General features: G+C 40.4%; 1 protein-coding gene across 4 annotated transcripts in view; it reads right to left on the bottom strand.

The window, feature by feature from the left end:
* Window positions 1-16,020, bottom strand: part of SNTG2 (syntrophin gamma 2) — a 217,319-nt gene that overhangs the window by 9,995 nt on the left and 191,304 nt on the right. For all 4 annotated transcript variants that reach the window (XM_080999175.1, XM_080999174.1, XM_080999173.1 and 1 more), the window contains 2 exons: window positions 10,114-10,185; window positions 6,357-6,566 (listed from right to left, as the gene is read on the bottom strand). In XM_080999175.1, the coding sequence (XP_080855301.1) occupies window positions 6,357-6,566; window positions 10,114-10,185 (282 nt within the window). The remainder of the gene's footprint in view (window positions 1-6,356; window positions 6,567-10,113; window positions 10,186-16,020) is intronic.

The following is a 16,020-nucleotide window of genomic DNA, read 5'->3' as shown; positions in this document are numbered from 1 at the left end:
GACCTGGACTCTGAGGTCCTAGTCCAGTGCATAGCTGTCTACTTTCAGATTTGAAAAGAAGGGATCGGCAGCCTCGAAAAGAAGGGATCAGCAGCCTCACCTGTCCCGGGGACAGTCTACAGGATATCTAACAATCCGGGTTAGCTGTGGGAAACGGCGCTGGAATAAGGGAATTTCCCTCAAAAAAAGGGAAGGTTGACAGCTATGGTCCAGTGCTCTAACTACTGCACCACAGTGGCTTACTGCTGGTTCAGGAAAGTTAGAAACATAGGAAACTGCATTGTGCTAAGTCAGACCGATGATCCATCTAGCTCAGTAATGTAGAGAGTTTCCAGGGTTTTAGGCAGATTTCTCCCAGCCCTGTTTGCCAGTGGTGAATGGAGTCAATGCAAAAAGCCAACAGGGATATCCCACACACACTTTCTTCCATGCACAACCATTTATACACATCCATGCACAACAGCTACACAATTTATTCTCACACACAGCACACACTTACCCATGCATCAGTACATACACACATCAGTTTTCACACTTCATGTACACATAGCATACAATCAAACCACAAGTGTTCTTAGCTTACTGCTTATGGTTTGTCTAGAGGAAGCAAACCATGAGCCCAGGTGTGGATATAATGCTAGGCCAGACTATAGGTTGTTTCCAGCACTGTGGCTGCAGCAGGAGTGGGGGAGAAATGAAGCACACATGATTTCAGCTGTGTGCAGCAGCATTTAAACCAGTTTGTTTTAGCTACTGTTAAAAGTGACACGTAAAATAGGCCACTGAATAATTTTGGTCGAAGATGAAATTTTGAAAGCACAGCCTATATACATTGGGACATTTTTTTAAATGCACACAGAAACGTGCACCTTATTGATATATGTACTCTGTGGGGTTTTCTCCTTTATGCAACACAGGTTGATTAATGCCCTTCCATATTGCTTAACACTATAGACTCTAAGTAGTGTACAATAAGGTAAACCATAGAGATAAATTCAGTTTAAAATTAACCATAAAATAATAAATAAAAGCTTACACCATGTTATTTCAGTAAGCACAATCTCTTGTGCATGTGGATTACTTAAAGAAGGAAAAAGAAAAAAGGTAAAGTTGCACATGCACCAATTCTGAAATCAGACATTCTTCATAAAAAAACTGGAACTAGGGTGGAGCAGAGTGCAAGGCAGAACCAATCTAGAATTGAGGAATTCTGCTCAACAGGACCTCACATCTCCTTTAGGAGCTGATGTATTATTCTGTGCTCCTAGAGTCGAATCTGCACCAGCATTTTTTCAGTACCATTCCCCCCCCCCCCAAGGGAGTATTGCTTCTGCCTTGTGATAACAAAGCCTTATTTCAGTTTTCTGTATACTCGTTAAAAGCACCTTTAGAAGTATGCTGGCTTGATCACAGAGTAAATCAACTTCAAACTCAGCTTCTGTGATCTTTTTTCATGTTGATTCCATACACCTTGCTAAAATTAGTACAGCACAAAAAACTATGCTACATGCTTATTTCAGTTTCCCTCTGAAATGGTAATGAGTATGATCAGAACTATACAACCCTATACTAACCACTGCCAGCCTAAAAACAAAACATGAATATAGAACACACAGAAATGTAGGGAGTTATTTTTATATAACATTTCTTAGACCACTAGTATGGCTGAATATTTATGCAGTAGCATTGGCACAATTGTGTGTGGGGCATCTAGCACTCTGCATGTTCCATTCCTTATTGTGCTTAAGTGTACATGATACTTGCAGAGATCTTATTTTTTATGTTGGTCCTTCCTCTGCCTTAATTTGGGTAAGGTTCTGCCCCCTATACCAATATAGTGCCTTGATTTATGAGTGGATCAGGGTAGCATACCAAACTTAGCACGTTGTGCAAAGGATCACCATCACCTTGTGCAAACAATGGCAAGAACTTAATATAGTTCCATGTTGTCATCGGTGCTTGAATTATAATGTGATGGCCCCTTGAGCTACTGTTCAGTTCAGGGGTGGGGAATCAATGGCTTTCCAGCCAGCATGGCCAATGAGGGTTGCAGTCCAACAACTTCTAGAGGGCTGTAGGTTTCCCCATGTCTGGTTCAATGGGTTGTAGTTGACTTAGTAAGAGTAGGCCAACTAAAACTAGTGCACTTTAGTTAGTCGTGGCTAATGTAATTGTAATGTAATGCAGATGATGACAGCAGTCACGAAATTAAAAGACGCCTGCTTCTTGGGAGAAAAGCAATGACAAACCTAGACAGCATCTTAAAAAGCAGAGACATCACCTTGCTGACAAAGGTCCGTATAGTTAAAGCTATGGTTTTCCCAGGAGTGATGTATGGAAGTGACAGCTGGACCATAAAGAAGGCTGATTGCCGAAGAATTGATGCTTTTGAATTATGGTGCTGGAGGAGACTCTTGAGAGTCCCATGGATTGCAAGATCAAACCTATCCATTCTTAAGGATATCAGCCCTGAGTGCTCACTGGAAGGACAGATCGTGAAGCTGAGGCTCCAGTACTTTGGCCACCTCATGAGAAGAGAAGACTCCCTGGAAAAGACCCTGATGTTGGGAAAGATGGAGGGCACAAGGAGAAGGGGACGTCAGAGGATGAGATGGTTGGACAGTGTTCTCGAAGCTACCAGCATGAGTTTGACCAAACTGCGGGAGGCAGTGAAAGACAGGAGTGCCTGGTGTGCTCTGATCCATGGGGTCACAAAGAGTCAGACACGACTAAATGACTAAACAACAACAACAACAACAATGTAATGCAAAACAAAGCAACAGAGGAAGGGGAAGGTTTTAGCTAAAAGTGGGATGGAATTAAAGGGGTTTGGACTGTGGATTTCATCATAGACCCTCTTGGTTGTCCCCCACCCCCAATAATTCAAGCACTGGTTATTATTCCTTGGAATCACTATTTCAAGCCTCTTATATCTCATTGCCTTCCTGAATGCACCTCTGGACAGCTTCCGTACCATTTCCCAATATAATCAGGCATGCACTGATTAAAACACAATAGTCACTGTTATAGTTTAGGAAACAGTATGGTTGCAAAGTTATGTAAGACTAATACTGTGGGACACACCTGCACAGATGAACATAGCATTGTAGAAACGTTAGAGCAAGGGTGGGGAATGTGACCAGTGGATCAGATCCCCACCCCTCACCCATTGTTGGCAGGCCATTTTGACAGGTGAGTGGGACCCATCCACCTGACATACTATGCTACAAAGGAAAAGCCAAGCCAAGCCAAACACATGGGGATTTGAACTTCCCGCCAATCCATGCAGATTTCAGGATCCACTTTCTACAGCGGGAGCTGATCACAGGTAGCCTGCACTCAGGGCCTATTAGACGTCAAGCTCTGCATTCTACTAGGATTGGTTGCACTCATGAATTCAGCAGGCTCCCTACAGATCCCTACTGGCTTGCTCTCATTTGCAGCCAACAGATTGGTGGCGGCAGCAAGCCTCTCTTGCCAGTGCCCAAGGGGGAATGTGCTTTAAGACACCTCCTCTACTTGCTCCTCACCTGATATTACATATCATGTCAGGTGTGCAGAAGGCGGATGTGGTTGGGAGAGGGACAACCTCATGGGCCAAACTAGGACCCATGAAAGGGCTAATTAGGTGGGTTCCAGTTTCCCCATGACCGTATTAGGGTGCTATAGTTAGGGGCTTAAACATTTAGGTGCTCTGTGTGAGATTCATGGAATTTGCTTTATTGTTTTTGTAACTGATGGAAAAGCCAAACAGACTTAAATTTACCCCCACACTGCCAAAATTTAGTGCTGAGGGCAAATGTGCAATTGATTCTTAAGACTGTGGGTTTCTAAAATTAGATTTGAAGTGAAATGGACTTAACGACATAAAAATGACCAAGAAAAGTGAAAGTGTAATACATTACTATACATAATGAAAACAATCTAAACCTTAATTGTGTAATTAAAGCCATTCTTCTGGCAACAAACAGATAATTATCTTTTAATGACCTCATAAATCTAGCCTAATTAAACAGCTTTTAATATCTCATTTGAATTTATAGAGCCCATTATAGAAAGTTTTATTTTGCATTGTTGTCCCAGGGAGATGATTGAATTTTTCCCCCCAAAGAAAGTATAACACTATTTTAGCTACTGCCTGAATTTAGCATTAGCTGCACGGCAGCAATTATATGCTTCAGATGAGAGGTAGCTGCTACTGAATCAAGTTATCAGGGATGTAACACCACATCGGTAGATGTGGAACTCGTTGCAACATGGTGTAGTGGCAGCTGTTAACTGACATGGCTTTGATATAAAACACTTAGCATACTTATCTATGGACTTCACTGCTCGTTTGATGGGTTCAAATAATTTAGTTCACAGAAATTTCTCTTTCCCCCTACCCACAAGGATGATGGAAAAGCCATTGTATAATGTAGAAAGTATGATGAGGACAGTTCTCATATGATCCAACTTGCATTATTTTAAAATGTGAAAAATATTAATAGAGAAGTACGTGATTTATTTATTTACTTCCTAAAATTTAGACACTGCTTGATTGAAACAACAACAACTCTCAAAGCGGAGGAGAGTAGAAGGAAGAACATGAGAACCCAAGGTTCATTTGTGCTCACTACATAATAACACTAAACCACTAAGTCCAAAATGTGCCATTAAAACAAACCATGGCTTATCTAAACAAACCGTGGTTTCACATTATGCCTGAACCCAGCCACTGTCTGGAAGTTATGTGGCACCCTGTAAGAATCTTCAAGAAAGTTTGCGCGCCCACACAAATCTGCCTATCATTATAATATAGAATGAAGTTAGCCATTACTATTTCTCTGTTAGAATGTAACTACATTAAGGCTTCTAAAATGTTTACCTGCGTGTAGAAAAATATAGCTATTTTATTTTATAGAGGCTACTTTAGAATTTGTAGCACCACTAGGTGATAGTGTAATAATAGGCAACAGTGGAAAACATCAGCAGGGGCATATAATGTAGCATCTGATGTGCTCCAAATCGGGTAGGTGGTTAGAATAACGTGATTAATGCAAGCTAAGAAAATGAGACTGGCAACACTATTCTGAAGCAGACCTGCCGGGAAGTGATATTCGTGTCAATGAAGTTACAGGAAAAGTACATTACTCAATATTAATATGGATAGATTTTTGCCACCTCTGTGTTTGCTCTATAGGGGAGTTCAGATTAAGATGTGGGGCATAAATTTCAACTTCCATTTCCAAAAAATAAATAAATGTCAGAGGAGAAGGAACTGCGTCCAGTTAAAGAACGCTATTGACATTGACCCACTGACTTTTGTGCAATCAGATTTATTTGGCTTAAAATTCGTCTTCTTTTGCTGTGGTAAACTGGGTGCAGTGAGTAAATAGTGCAAGCATATGACTACGAACCACGCTGTGAACAAGTAAATCAATCAAAGCAGAAGCTTCTCACATAGGTCATCAACAGAGTCAAATCATTGTCTTCTGTTTATTTTGACCATTAATATCCTACATTACAGGGACACAGGTGGTGCTGTGGGTTAAAACACAGAGCCCAGGGCTTGCTGATCAGAAGGTCGTGGTTCGAAATCCCCATGACGGGGTGAGCTCCCGTTTCTCAGTCCCTGCTCCTGCCAACCTAGCAGTTCAAAAGCACGAAGTGCAAGTAGATAAATAGGTACCGCTCCAGCAGGAAGGTAAATGGCATTTCCGTGCACTGCTCTGGTTCGCCAGAAGCGGCTTAGTCATGCTGGCCACATGACCCAGAAGCTGTACACTGGCTCCCTCGGCCAATAAAGCGAGATGAGCACCACAACCCCAGAGTCGTCCGCGACTGGACCTAATGGTCAGGGGTCCCTTTACCTTTACCCTACACTACAGCCCCAGATCTCTAGCCCGCTAACAATAAAAATAACTTTAAATCACACAACTCATTCAGCAACACTAAAATAAAAAAAATACAATTTAAACAACTATTAAAACGATTGTAAGTGACAACAGCATTGTTATCCAAAAGTCTGACTGAACAGTCAGGTTTTAACCTGGCATCTAAGATGCAGCAGTGTGAGCATCCATCTGATTTCAAAGGGAAGGAAGTTCCAAAATTGGACTGCCAGCAGGGAGAAGGTTTGCCCTTGCATCCCAGCCAAATGGAGGGATTCTCAAGAGACTTCCCTTGATCAAGTGTAACTTCCAGACAGGAACATGTCCAGGTAAACCTAAGGTGAGACTGGAGTCAGAAGGAGGCTGTTGCCCCACTGGCTGCTACTCAGCATGCTCATATATATGGGACATGTGTTTTAAAATTAGTTATTATTCTTACAGAGATGTTGAAATATCATGCTATGTACATTTTAAATTACTTACCCCTGTTCTCTGAACTTCCAAAAAAATTGCTTTTTGAAATGATTTCTCCCATACTGCCAGGTCACTCCCCAGTTCCACATTGAAATAGTGGCTCTTGCCATGTCCAACCACAACACTGAAACAATATGGCCTCTGGTCTTCAAGCTCATAGTCTTGGTGAATACCTAGATATAGGTTTGCTTGTAGCCAGCAATCATCATTAAGCCAGAGCTGAAAGACATATTTTAATCAGAAAGGAGTGCTGGAAAATGTACATACTTGCTCTTTGTTCTTGTTAATGTGATTCCCTCTATCAAGGAACATAACCTGCTGAATGTGAGCATTTCAGTTTGAGAATTAAAGTTATGCAGAAAAAGGAGGAGCTGTAGTTTGATTGTGATGTTGAGCATCAATAACCAGGAGCAAAGCAGTATGAATATATATGTTTTATATTTATTTTTCTGAGTCTCCTGGCTTTACCATTGGTGAACCAGGGAAAACCAATTTAAAGTATGAGATGATGATTATTTATTGAATGTTGCTCATCAACAAATATTTCCTGGATGGCTTACAAACAGACAGACAGACAGATTAAAATTAACAAAGAGCAATGCAAAACAGTAAAAAAAGAACCTCATTACCACAAAAGTAGATCAAGAAAATAGAAATAGCTCATTCAATACAGCAATTTGTTTTTGATGACAGAGATTCAGTCTACCCATAGTGTAAATCTCCTTTATATTTTTACTTAGCGCAACATTCCCCGAGGAACTTCAGTAAGCTTACAACCAGTACGTAAAAGCAAGATCAAACTGTTTGCTTCAACATAAGGTACAGTCACACAGCCTCACTCCTGTGTTGAACTGGGAAACCCCATAAATTGGAAGTTTAGTGTATGAATTGCAGCATTTAGGCCAGAGTAATGCTGGGGGGGGGGGGCAATGTATTTCAGACTGACTTGCTCATTGGTGATCTACCCTCAGATATCTGATATGTGGACAAATGTAGGGGTGAACCCCAAAAATATGATATTCAAATGACAAGTAACAGCAATATTAATATGCTAAAATGCTAAATCCACACCCATGTGTGTTTTAATTAACACTGGAGCTTGCGACAAACAATACTGTCACGCTGATATATTTTAATAAAAGGTATCCCCTTTAGAGATCCTGCACACCAGGGTATGCAAATCAAACAAGCAGCGTTTTTAATTATGAGCATATAATATTAGTTTTATGCTTCACAGATTGCTTTGTTTAAATATCTTCATAATGGCATCCCTGTGAAGCAGTAGAGCCAGGAAACATTATGATGGTAAAGTTTTTTGTTTTTGAGAATCACAGACAGAAGACCTACCAAGAGGAGGGGAGAAATCAAACAGGATATGCCTTCTGCAAAAAAAAGGCTAACAAGTATTTCATCAGTATGCAATAACCAAATGACTTCATATTCATATCTGATTTTGGGCTATGTATGTATGATATATCAATATATATCAATATATTAGTCTTATGGGCACTTTTTGCTATTGGTTCTTCATTTATTCTTATTCACACTGAACTATTTTAATGCTACTTCTACATGGTGGTACAACTGTGAAAAAAACAGATATGGAATCATTGGACAAATGCTTGTAGTTGGACAATGGCTTCTTTAGCTCCTCTTTTTGTGCATAGTCCCACTTCTGCCTTGGAATTTGAAAGCAGATGATGGTTCTGTCCATGCATGGCCCTAAGCAGAGCAGGGAGAATCAGGTGGACAGCAGGTCTGAGACCACCCAATATATGAAGGGCATTAAAGGTTATTCATTTTTAAAAAGTTTGTATCCTGAAAAGTCAGCAAGGAAAAACTTGCTTGCATAAACAACTCAAAGGAACATTTTCTGCGGAGCAAACTGCGCCTTAGAATTTGTAATAGAGAAGCTTTAATCTCTTCTGAAAATTAGGTTTACTCCAACCTAATTGATTTGCTCTAAGTTTCCTTCATTATCATTTATACTGAAGTGTCAACAGAAGAATGGCTAGACTTGTACACTGAAGCTTTTTGTGTTTCAGTTAATGTATTCATCAAGACTGACAATTAAGTGTTCATTTATTAAAATGTCAGGAATGTAAAGGGCTGAATCGTGGGCAGCTTATTTCCAACTCTTTCCCTCCCCACCTCAAAATGAAAACGTAGCACCAGAATTTGCTGTTAAGTTGGCTTCATCTTGAAATTAACCCTACCAGAATATTAGGGAAATAAAGAAAATAAAGGGCATGCATCAGTCCTTGGGTAAGAACTGAATGTGTCTACCTATCAAGAGCACAGCTTTCCAGCCATTCAGAGTGCATTCCTCTTCTCTAGGGCTATCAGACATTCAGGCATCGCTGTAATGTTTAATGAGGGAATGCATGCAAAATTCAAAACATGTACATTCCACCAGGATCATAAAATAGTTGATTCTTGGAGCTTATCTGGGTGACCAGTTAACTGTTCAGGCATATGTGATTTGATTGGGCTTGATGTTTTAGACCTGCATATTAATATATATATATATATACAGTGGTGCCCCGCAAGACGAATGCCTCGCAAGACGGAAAACCCGCTAGACGAAAGGGTTTTCCGTTTTGGAGGTGCTTCACAAAACGAATTTCCTATGGGCTTGCTTCGCAAGACGAAAATGTCTTGCGAGTTCCTGAGGGTTTTTTTTCCTCCCCCCCCTTTTTCCCAAGCCGCTAAACCGCTTATCAGCTGATCGGCTAAGCCGCTTAACAGCTGATCGCTAAGCCACTTATCAGCTGATCGTTAAGCCGCTTAACAGCTGATCGCTAAGCCGCTTATCAGCTGATCCGCTAAGCCCCCTATGCCGCTAATACTGTAGCGCTAATCCGCTAAACCACTAATGGGCTTGCTTCGCAAGACGAAAAAACCCGCAAGACGAAGAGACTCGCGGAACGGATTCTTTTCGTCTTGCGAGGCACCACTGTAGTCTCAAAGTCAGCACCAAACCTGCTTGTGCTGTAAAGGAGAAACAGAACTGCATATAATCAGCATACTGAGGGCAACACATTCCAAAACTCCATATAATTTCGCTCAAGTATTAAAACAGCATGGGTGGTAACATTCCCCAAGCCACGCCTTCTGGAGGAAGTCATGAAGACGGGACAGGAACCAGCACAAAACCATGCCTTAGAAGTTGCCTTCTACTGGCAGACCTTTGTTTCATCCAGCCTTGTGGTGGAAGTACCCCTCCTGGATGTCAGTCAGCCCTATTACCTGAAATTATTTTTACTTGAGATGTTAGGCACCGAATCTGGAACCTTATGCATGCAAAATAGTTGTTAGACCACTAAGCTATGCACAGGAACATCAGCTGAAAGGGGCAATCTTACTCCCCCCACCATACATTATATATGAAATAGATTGTGTTGAATAGGGATAGCCAACATGGTGCTTCCAGATGTTGTTGAACATGCACTTGAATTATTCCTGCCTGGGACTGCTGTGAGTTATACTGCAGCCATATCTGAAGAGCACCATGTTGGCTAACCTTGATATAAAAATTAGATTGGGTTTAAGAATTGTCTGCATTTGTTCAGAATGAGCCAATACCTGATCATCAAACACAAATAATGGCAATAGTTCATTGCTGGGAACTAGCTTCCCAATGTAGAGTAAGTTTTGGCTAACTATTTCTTATTCAAGAAAATTAATCTGAACACATTCTAATTTAATTTTTGAAAATCACAGTCTCCCATTTCAAATGTAGTCCATAACTTAACAGGAGACCTACCTTGTGTACTTTAAATAGAACCTCACAGAGGTTATAGGTTTTTTCAGCTCGTACCCAGTCTAGAGTGCTAACCTGCAATACAAAAGAAAATATATTATTAGATACATTGGGTCTAATACTTTTTGCCAAAAAAAGATATTCTCCTACTATTCTATAAACTTTAATTTTTTTGTATTTTTTTTAAAAAATCTGGTTGTTTTTTTAAAAATCTGTTTAGTTAATTGAAAGCTGTGTGTTCATTCTCTGGAGCAACAGACAAACATAGAATAGATACTGTTTTTATTTTTTAAAAAGCAGGAAATTTGAGAACAGTTATTCATTGTACAATGGCTATTCCTTCTGTAGCAACTCTTTTTCATGCATCACACAGATGCAGCGTATCTGGGCTTTAAATATGTATCATTACATGCACCCTGCTTTCTTTTGGGAACTCAGACTTGCTTAACATAGGGCTCCCGGTTGGTTTCCCCACTGAATAGGCTGTGACTTGTTGAGATCTAACAATATGACAGCGCTATGTGCCCATAGAGTACTCTCTGGAAAATCCATAAGGGAAAAGTGAACTCCGTTCAGCAGGTAGCATATGCCTAGCAGCAAATGTGGAGGTAAATTTGAAGAGACTCATCATTGTCTTAAAACATTTTGATAAATCGAGGCATTGCAGCAATCCGTAAAACCCATATAGGCTTGCAGGATCAAGCTTTTGTTTGAAAAGCAGCTTATTTCATCTGTTGGAGACGCTGTGAAACAAACCTCAGGAAAACCGCTTAAGGAATTTTTTTATCCTAACACCATTTAAGTCACTGCTGAGGTCATGGAGTTAAAACATATTGTAATAGCTATTTAAAAAAACACCACATAATAATGGTATAAATATAATTGCAAGGGCAAATATGGGACTTCTAAAGTATTTTGCATAGCCCTCTCTGGGATTATTATTACAATGAAGCAGGTAATCAATATATTAAATTAATAATAAAAAAAACTAATGAAGAGGGAGTTAACCCTCCCCAACCCCCAACCCCCTTCACTGAATAGCTGATCTTTATTACTGATACAGGCATCACTGCTGGCTCTGACAGACAGTTGACTTCTTTAGCCAGTGATGCTGTTGCACGTTGCCCCGATCACTGAGCGGTGCGAGATTCCAGGGATTCCAGGTGTGTTTCCTTTTGAAATGAGGCACAGTAGATACTGTGGTGTTTTTATGATGTATGGTTTATTTACACATATGTACAACTTGAGCTATGATGGAGGGAGTCACAGCAATAAAATCCCAAAAGCGTCTTGCTTCTCCCATAGCAGCAGCCTCAGATTCAAACAGAAATAAAACATAGCTCTCAAATATTGCTTTGACTTTCTCTCCTGCTTGCTGCTTTACTTTTAGGTCACATTGCTGCAAAACTCCACCTCCAAGCTCTGGCTTTGTCTGTTGAGGGAGGGGTCCCCACCTATTTTACTATCTTGCACAGAGCCCCTTAAGCCCCCATCGGCTCACCAGGAAGCCAGCTTGGCTATTTCCCAGATTTAAAAGGCTTGATTAGCTTTTAACACGTGCTGGATTCATGCAGTAGAGGGGCCTGGCAACCCCCTTCCAAAATTCCTAACAATACAAAAGAAAATGAAAGAAAAAGAAACAGGCACAGTTATTTGCCTTTGCACTGCTGTTATCGAGAATAATCTGCTATCCAATGAATCTGAAGGGCTATGTTTAACCCGAGTTGGGTGAAGGGAAAAGAACTTCCTTAAATCCAATTGCTTTCAATCATCTGGACTGTGGTCTGAATTGCCAGCCTTCCTATTAAGAAGTGGTTCTGTCATTCCTTTTTGCTTCGCTGTTCTTTCCTTTCCTGTCATTCCTTTGCTTTGTGTAAAATGGCTTTGGCTTTTAGCTCTTGGTGCCAGAGCTGAATTGGTCACAAATGACCCCCTGCTCCCTGTCCCTATCAACAAAAGCTTAGGGTTCCTCACCATCCTCTATTATGTTTAGGATTCCTTTTATCTCTCTGATGTTCTTGCAGCCTGCCATGCTTTTTGCAGCAAAGATTGTTGGGGGTGGTACAAAGGGCACAGAGTATATTCTGAGTGTTAAAAAAGCAACCCCAAAAGTATAACACTTAAAGCTATATTGAAACTGTCTGCGTATCCCAGTGTGCAAGGTTATCATTAGAACATGAGTGACATTTTATGGGCTTTCAAGCAGCAAAATGCTCACAATACAATGAGATGTTATCTAAGAGGAAATTGACAGTATTTGCAGATTTCTTCCTAAAATATGTCATACCATTTGTAACTATAAAATAGTACCCGGACCACTGGTACATCGTAAGATCCCTAACTCCAACAGAGAGCAAGATTTTTTGACTGCACAACTCAGAATTTGGAATTCAATCACTACAAATCTGCTCTTAATTGCTTGAAATACTTATAACAGTGGAATAATAAGTTGCAAATCAAATGATAGGCCAATGGTTTAAATTTTATTCTTGATACAAGCTAACCATTTGGAACGGTGGGATTCCAACAGCATATGAAAAATTAGAGAAGAGGGGTCAGACTTGAAAGGAAGGTGTAGCCATAATTTTATGGTGATAAACCTCACTCTAGTTTCCATAGGCCCTTGTCCAGTTTCCAGGCATATGGCTGCATAATGGGATACAGTTTGGCATACCCAGGATTTTACGAAGGGATTTTGATTGGCTGCGTTCCAGTGAGTGGTCAACAACACCAATCCATAATGGTATGCCATACAGTAGTTTTGGATTTACTTTGGCATTGAAAACCTTTAGTGTAGCAGGAACATATTGGTTCCCTCTATTGGAAACAAACAAACAAACAAAAACAAACAAACAGGTGATAGCCAAAGCACAGGTATCTGCCATGTTTAGTGCAAACTTGCGATGGTTTTTCCAAGCATTCTGTTGGAAGTGAATGTCTAAGTATTTAAATTTTTTGACCACTAACAAGTGGAAGAATGTAAGTTCAGTGTTATGATTGGTGCATGGAGTTATGTGGCTCCTATTACTATAACTATGGACAATTAGGTTGCTGTTACTGAATCGGGGCGAATATTGCAACATGATAATAATTACCCCAGAATTAACTGAACAATGTTGTCATAACATATTATTGATATTTTATACACCTAAAAAGACAGTCATTTTCAACATTGCTGAATTCCTATTAAGCTCATTTGTATTGTGAACATTCATCAACTTTAAACTATTCCGTCATATTATTAGATTTTTCAGTACAATAAATCATCAACAAGTTATTTACTGGATTACAGTACCTTAAGTAAAAGAAAAATCTGTAAATCTTTGATGAGAAAGAGTAGATAGGAATGAACTGGCAAAACACACACCAAATGTGGAATGAAGAATGCTGATCTGTAAAAATTGTAATTGCTGACCTTAAAACTACATTTCAGTGTTACCAAAATGTCTATAAGTGCTTAGAAGAAATGGGTGTCCCTAATCTAAATGATTCTATTTACATTTGTAAATCAGAACTGAAGAAAACTAAGTAATTTAAAATGGCTCTTTTCAAATAGTAATATAACTTTTTCTCCCTTTACAAAAAATAAAAATAAAAATGCTTCTTTATTTCTCCTGGGTTTTTGTAAAACTAACATTCTGTTGATGCTGCCCTGATTTCACTAAGGTCATATGTTATTATTTCTCTGGATTAATAAGGCAGTGTGTGTGTTAATGGGCAGTGAATTGAGAAAGTGGTCCTGGCTTAATCCAGTAGCACAGGCTGTGCACACTTGTTTCGGAATTTATTATTATTTATTGAATTCATATACTGCTCTATAGGGACGCGGGTGGCGCTGTGGGTTAAACCACAGAGCCTAGGACTTGCCGATCAGAAGGTCGGCGGTTCGAATCCCCATGACGGGGTGAGCTCCCGTTGCTTGGTCCCTGCTTCTGCCAACCTAGCAGTTCGAAAGCACGTCAAGTGCAATTAGATAAATAGGTACCGCTCCAGTGGGAAGGTAAACGGTGTTTCCGTGCGTTGCTTTGGTTCGCCAGAAGCGGCTTAGTCATGCTGGCCACATGACCCAGGAGCTGTACGCCGGCTCCCTCGGCCAATAAAGCGAGATGAGTGCTACAACCCCAGAGTCGGCCACGATTGGACCTAATGGTTAGGGGTCCCTTTACCTTTACCTTTATACTGCTCTATACCTGTAGGTCTCAGGGCAGTTCACAGGATAAAATCAGAATATAAAACCACAAAGTACATAATCAAAAGAAAACCAAGAACAACCCACAACACATTTTTAAAAGGGCATAGGATGTCAATCAAATCAACCAAAGGCCTAGTTAATAAGGAACACTTTTGCCTGGCACCTAAAGGTGTATAATGAAGGTGCCAGGTGAACCTCCCTGGGGAGAGCATTCCACAGAAGGGGAAAGGTCCGTTCATCTGTTTGCACAAGAATGAGATAGAATTTAGTTTATTTAAGAAGAGTCTGCTTTGCATGGACAATGTGTATTAGAAAATGACTAAAAAAGGTTTGTTGTTTTGAACCTAGAACACAAGTGCTTAAGGTTCATCAGAGAAACTACCCCTATTCATATTGTCCAAATGAGATACTGTTTAATAACCTTGGCTACTTTGGAGAACCAAGTTTCTTCACTGTGTTATAGGTGTCTGCTCACTGAACTTGAGTCTAGGTGCTTTGTTTGCCTGGTAAAGGAAAGCCTAGTACAGAACTCAGTGCATAGGGCAAATGAAGACCATTTCCTGCCGAACGTCTCCATCGTCATGGAGGAGGAAGCGGATCCACTTGTTATTCCTCAGTGTGGGAACTCCTGAGAGTGTAAGCAACCTATCTTGAACTGCTTCCAGTCTAATCAAGCCTCACCGTAGAAGAAGAAGAAGAGTTTGGATTTTATATCCCGCTTTATCACTACCCAAAGGAGTCTCAAAGCGGCTAACATTCTCCTTTCCCTTCCTCTCCCACAACAAACACTCTGTGAGGTGAGTGGGGCTGAGAGACTTCAGAGAAATGTGACTGGCCCAAGGTCACCAGCAGCTGCATGTGGAGGAGCAGGGAATCGAACCCAGTTCACCAGATTACAAGTCCACTGCAAGAGGAAAGGACATTGTATGTGAAGTCCAGTACCCACTGTAAAAATGCAAGAAGCAGACAGTCACCGAACCTGACTCCTTTGACCTTAGCTTAATTGTGCATGGGAAGTACCCTTCCGGGACCAGCCCTTCCAGATCATCCAAACCTATATTGCTCTAGCATACCAGAGTTTCCCAGTGTTTCTGAATGTCTCCATTTCCTTCTGGAGCCTGTCCTCTGGAAGAATAGCGTAAGGGTTGCATCAGGAAATGTGTTTTCCTCCAAGACACACCCAGCGTTAATATTCTGGAACACGGAAAGTTGATATACAGACTTGCCCCTCTCCCAGAATTCTTTAATTTTATTTAAACATAATTAAAATGAATTAGAAGTGGGAAATGCCGAGTAATAGCTTATTGAGAATCTTTTGTGATCACATTTGTTTGCTGTTTTATTTAACATGATAGTCTTGAGGACAATAGTTCAAAAGACTTTGCCAGAACCAGGCAAAAACGTAATTTCCAGTCCCTAATTAGCCTCTTGAGCAACTGCAGTTACAAAATAATTGCCAAGGCCTGCACCTGTCCAATCCATGAAAAGTTGTTTAACTCCTACAGGGGCCTGTTGGGTGCCATTTATGAAGTCTGTCATATATTAAACTACTTTCCACAAAGGTAGCAAAAATTGTGGTATCTCTAAACTTGACAGATTTTGTACTCCTAACACCACATATATCAGAACACCACATATATCAAAATCCCACAACATAGGCATTCAAAAAGTTTGACTGAAGGGGTACAACTATGCAGCTGAGTGAGGCTGAGTGAAAT

Source organism: Podarcis pityusensis, assembly GCF_964106645.2.
Source record: "Podarcis pityusensis genome assembly, chromosome: 3".
Lineage (NCBI taxonomy): Eukaryota > Metazoa > Chordata > Lepidosauria > Squamata > Lacertidae > Podarcis > Podarcis pityusensis.
This window is presented reverse-complemented; position numbering and strand designations above follow the sequence as displayed.